Raw genomic sequence first — 4,041 nt, 5'->3', positions numbered from 1 at the left:
ATTGTTTGTTGATTGTTGAAAACTGCCTTGCTCATTGAAATACGGTTCATTGACCTGACTGTGTGTATATCTGTATGTCTGAGTTTCAGTTTCTGCCAATAAATTGCATACTACAAATTCTCATCAGAAGTAAGCTTGATGTGACTACAATTTAGCAACATCATAACGTTTACCTATGATGAAAGTCTGTTGAAAGTAAAAGGTCGTTGACCTCGCCGAATAAGCCTTTATCAAGGATCAGCCTGACACGGAAAATGTCTCAATAGCTACAGGCACTTTATCTATCTATTTTACTTATCAGCATTGGCTACACATTGTTAGTCTCTTCAGGATTATAGTGCTGATTTCCACTGAGAAAGCCCACTCCGAAACCATGAAGCTCCTTTCCTCTCCAACATCTGCTTGAAGATGACGGTTCTCTTCGAGTGTGCACTATTTCCTTCCCATCAGCCCGTGCGGACAGGTGAGGTCCAACATGGCGGCGCAGGAGTCGGACGATCGCTACCGGCCCAAGCTTTTCTACGAGGACGTCGTTTCTCGGCAAAAAGTCGGTCTCATTCAGTACGGAGTGGTCGTGGCAAGCTTTTTGGAGAGTGATGAGGAAGATGACGAGGAGTTTGAGCCCCAGGTCAAGCTGAAGCGGGGCCATGTCCGAGTGACATGGTACCCTGACGGACAGAGGGAGGTTGTGCCGGAAGCTAAGGTAACGTTATAACGTTAATGTTATTGTCCGAATGACAATTTCAGACGGGTTCTTGTGGCAAACCTTGTTAACTATGTCTGCTGTCTATATCACTTCTAAATCATTGAAACATATGGTAGCATCATTAAAGAAACACATCACGTTTCAATTAGGAAATCACAGCTGTTGAACTTTCCCCTCCCTAACGTTCCTAGTTCACTTTGCCCCTCCTCCCGAATTCGGCGCTTACCTGTGAGTTCCAAGTGACGCCTGTTAAGTCTGAGACACAATTACCAAATTTTGGTATGCTTTTCACGTGTTTGATTGTTCCCTCGGATACGAATAACATTGACTCAGCATGCCTTCTTCATAACACAGCAACGTCCAAATCAGTGTTCACACAATCACCAACAAGTGGACTAGGAGTAGGAGGTAGTTCTCTGACTCTGTGATCAAGAATCAGTGGTTTCTGACCACTAGACCACTGGTTACTCATGAATCATAGACCTGGTCATGACCTCCCGCACTAATGACTTACTGGTATGGGATAAACAATGCATATGAAACTTGAAAAGTTTATGTGTGAAGTTTTGAGTACATTATTACTCAGCACCAAGAGGCCACGTCTAGTGAAATAATAGATGTAAAACGAGGACAACAACAACAACAACAACATACATTATGATATGCATAAAGATACTGTAAGGCTTTTTATGTCATACCTAGGCCATGATACAGTCAGTCGATACAGGTATTCCAGACTGAGTGATAATTTTCTGTATCACACAGGCTTACTTAGTTGTATCACACAGGCTTCTTACAGTAGTTGTATCACACAGGCTTCCATCGATTAAATAGAACACACTCAATGCCTGCCATTGCTATTTATGAAATCACAGGTGCAAGCGAACAGAGTTCTTTTGTTTGAATTATTTTTGAATTGATGTTTTATAGCATAAAAGTTGTTGGCACAGGTGTCAACAATGTGTTGAATTTTATCCTTTTTAAGAGCAGTTTGGCAACTATAAATCAGTGTTTTCTGACCTGGGTATGACCAAGGAGGTTATGGTATGACATATTTTAAAATACAACACAGTGTATTCCTAATCACCCTCTGTCCCTTCTGCGGTACCTCAGGTCATATGGAATACACCATATTCTTCTTTATTCTTTATTTCAGGTTAAAAAGAAACCCATAGTTACACAAAAGATACATACATACATTTAAAAACCTCTATATGTACAGTAAGCCATGACTGTATATTGTATTCTATATGTTCCTGCCACGCATATATCAGGGACTGGAACTCCCTACCCTAAGCAATCGTTGAGGCCACCTCCAAAGACACCTTTGTGTCACTCAAGGGCCTCCAAACTACATTGAAAACTAATCTAAAGTCGTTTTGCGCTGGTGACTTCCCCCATTGAAAAATAACAGAATGACATAAAGATAGCACTCGAAGCAGTCGCTTAGTCACTTCAATAGTAAGAGGAAGAGGAGAGCAATTACTAGCACTTTCTATGAGCCAGTGTTGAATGATGTGGGTGTGATGTCTAAACAAAAAATTCTATTTTACCAAATGATACAGTATGAGTATGACTGTTTTCCATACCTTCAAGATGACAGAAAAAGGTTCCTTAATAATGCGTCCATGATTTTACACAATTTGGCATTCGATTTATCCCTTAGATGTGTAGGTTAACTCCAGTTTCAGCCGTTACGTTACAAATGATTGCTCCTACCCATCCCACCTTCAAACCATTTTTCTGCCCCATTGTGCCTTATTAGTCAAAGGGAATCTATGACACAGGGCATATATTCTTGTCTCTTGGGGCAATGATGTAATCATGAAGGATTCCTCTCTAAAGAACTCAAAAAGCAATAAAAATGCAATGATCCTTTGAAATTAAATGTTGTGTAAGATACTAAGACTCTAGCCATTTCTGATTTTTAAAAAAGTATTATGACATGTTCATGACCAGTTGTCAATTTCCTGGTTGGGTATTTAATTCCATGGTTTTTTTCATGTAGTCTTGTTGAAATATGGTGCCCTCGGTAGAGTACTTCTTTGAGATTCTTTCATTCGCCTTTGAAGTTCAAAACAACCATACATCAAGTTGACTGCTCCATAGAAAGGACAATCAGAATATCTCATATCTATGTGCAGTTGATTTTATGGCTGTCTATTTGCCTAGCTTGATATACGACAGGTGTATAAAACAGCAGGAGAGAAAGTTAATGTGTCCCTGGGGGTATAAGCAGTGATACATGATTGTGTTTCCTCTTGATTTGGAGCACATCATTCATGTATATTTAATGGTATTACTGACCTGGAAGGATGACTCACAGTGCAGTAAATGCACCTTGATCCAAAAGTGCTTTGTTGACAATAAACACTGAAAAGGCCAAGGCTATTGAAGGGCAGATACATAATGAAGTGATTCTGTTATTGCATGCAGTTTGAATATTCTCTATCAATGGCGTGATGTCATTTTTCAAGCAAGTTAACTGCTTAAGAATTCATGATATGCTTACACATCATGACATCAACATATTCTTGTAATGACTTAAATGCTTAGAAGTTGATAGCTAATATTGTTATCGTTTCTTACATCGGATTTCAAGTTATAAACCAAAATTTGAGATGTTTGTGCAGATTACATGCAAATCCCCTTTGGGATTGTGGATTATATAATCTATATCCAAGAAAATAACAAATATGATTACATGAGGGACATTGTTAAATAATTTGTGATACTGTATGTAGTTTCTGATCAGATCTTTGGTGTGAGTAATACTAATAGCTGAATGTGTTTACATGAAATAAAATACACAACATGTTTGAGCAACAAAATTTAGGAAGACAAAGTTGCACACAATGTTCGTAGTGTTCTCTTCTTAGGTGAGAGCTAGAGTAGATCATGTAATTTTTTCTGTTGAAAAATAATTGTGTGGTCAATCATTATTGCTGTGATGGGAACTGGGAAGAATATCAACGCCATCTATTTTTTAAAAATATGTGTGTAAATGCATGTTGAGCGGTGTATCTAACTACCGGTATGTCTACAGAAAACTTTTATCTGTAATTGCTTCAATTTGAATATATCTCCAAAAATCGGTTTGTTGTCTTATGCCATTGATACATGTACAGGTATCATCCAATCTAGAGAATTATGAATGTCAAATTTTAGGAAACTTATTATTACGTTTGGATAATTTAGGGACAGTGGGGACGAACAGGTCAATTTCAGTCAGAGTGAGCGATTATGGGTAACCCAAGAGACCGGTTTCAGGGAGGAAATTAAAAAAAAAGTCAGGAGGGGGAGATAAAAAAAGGGAAGCCACTTGGATTGGGCTG

The 4,041-nt window shown here is 38.6% G+C and overlaps 1 protein-coding gene across 1 annotated transcript in view; it reads left to right on the top strand.

The window, feature by feature from the left end:
- Positions 1–475: 475 nt before the first annotated feature.
- Positions 476–4,041, top strand: part of LOC118428507 ((E3-independent) E2 ubiquitin-conjugating enzyme-like) — a gene marked incomplete in the record, with an annotated part of 18,711 nt that continues 15,145 nt past the window's right edge. Inside the window, 1 exon segment of the mRNA XM_035838593.1 lies at positions 476–703. Within this exon segment, the coding sequence (XP_035694486.1) occupies positions 476–703 (228 nt within the window).

This window comes from Branchiostoma floridae, chromosome 13 (assembly GCF_000003815.2).
Source record: "Branchiostoma floridae strain S238N-H82 chromosome 13, Bfl_VNyyK, whole genome shotgun sequence".
Lineage (NCBI taxonomy): Eukaryota > Metazoa > Chordata > Leptocardii > Amphioxiformes > Branchiostomatidae > Branchiostoma > Branchiostoma floridae.
Note: the sequence above shows the minus strand (reverse complement) of the source record. Positions and strands in the feature narration are given on the sequence as shown.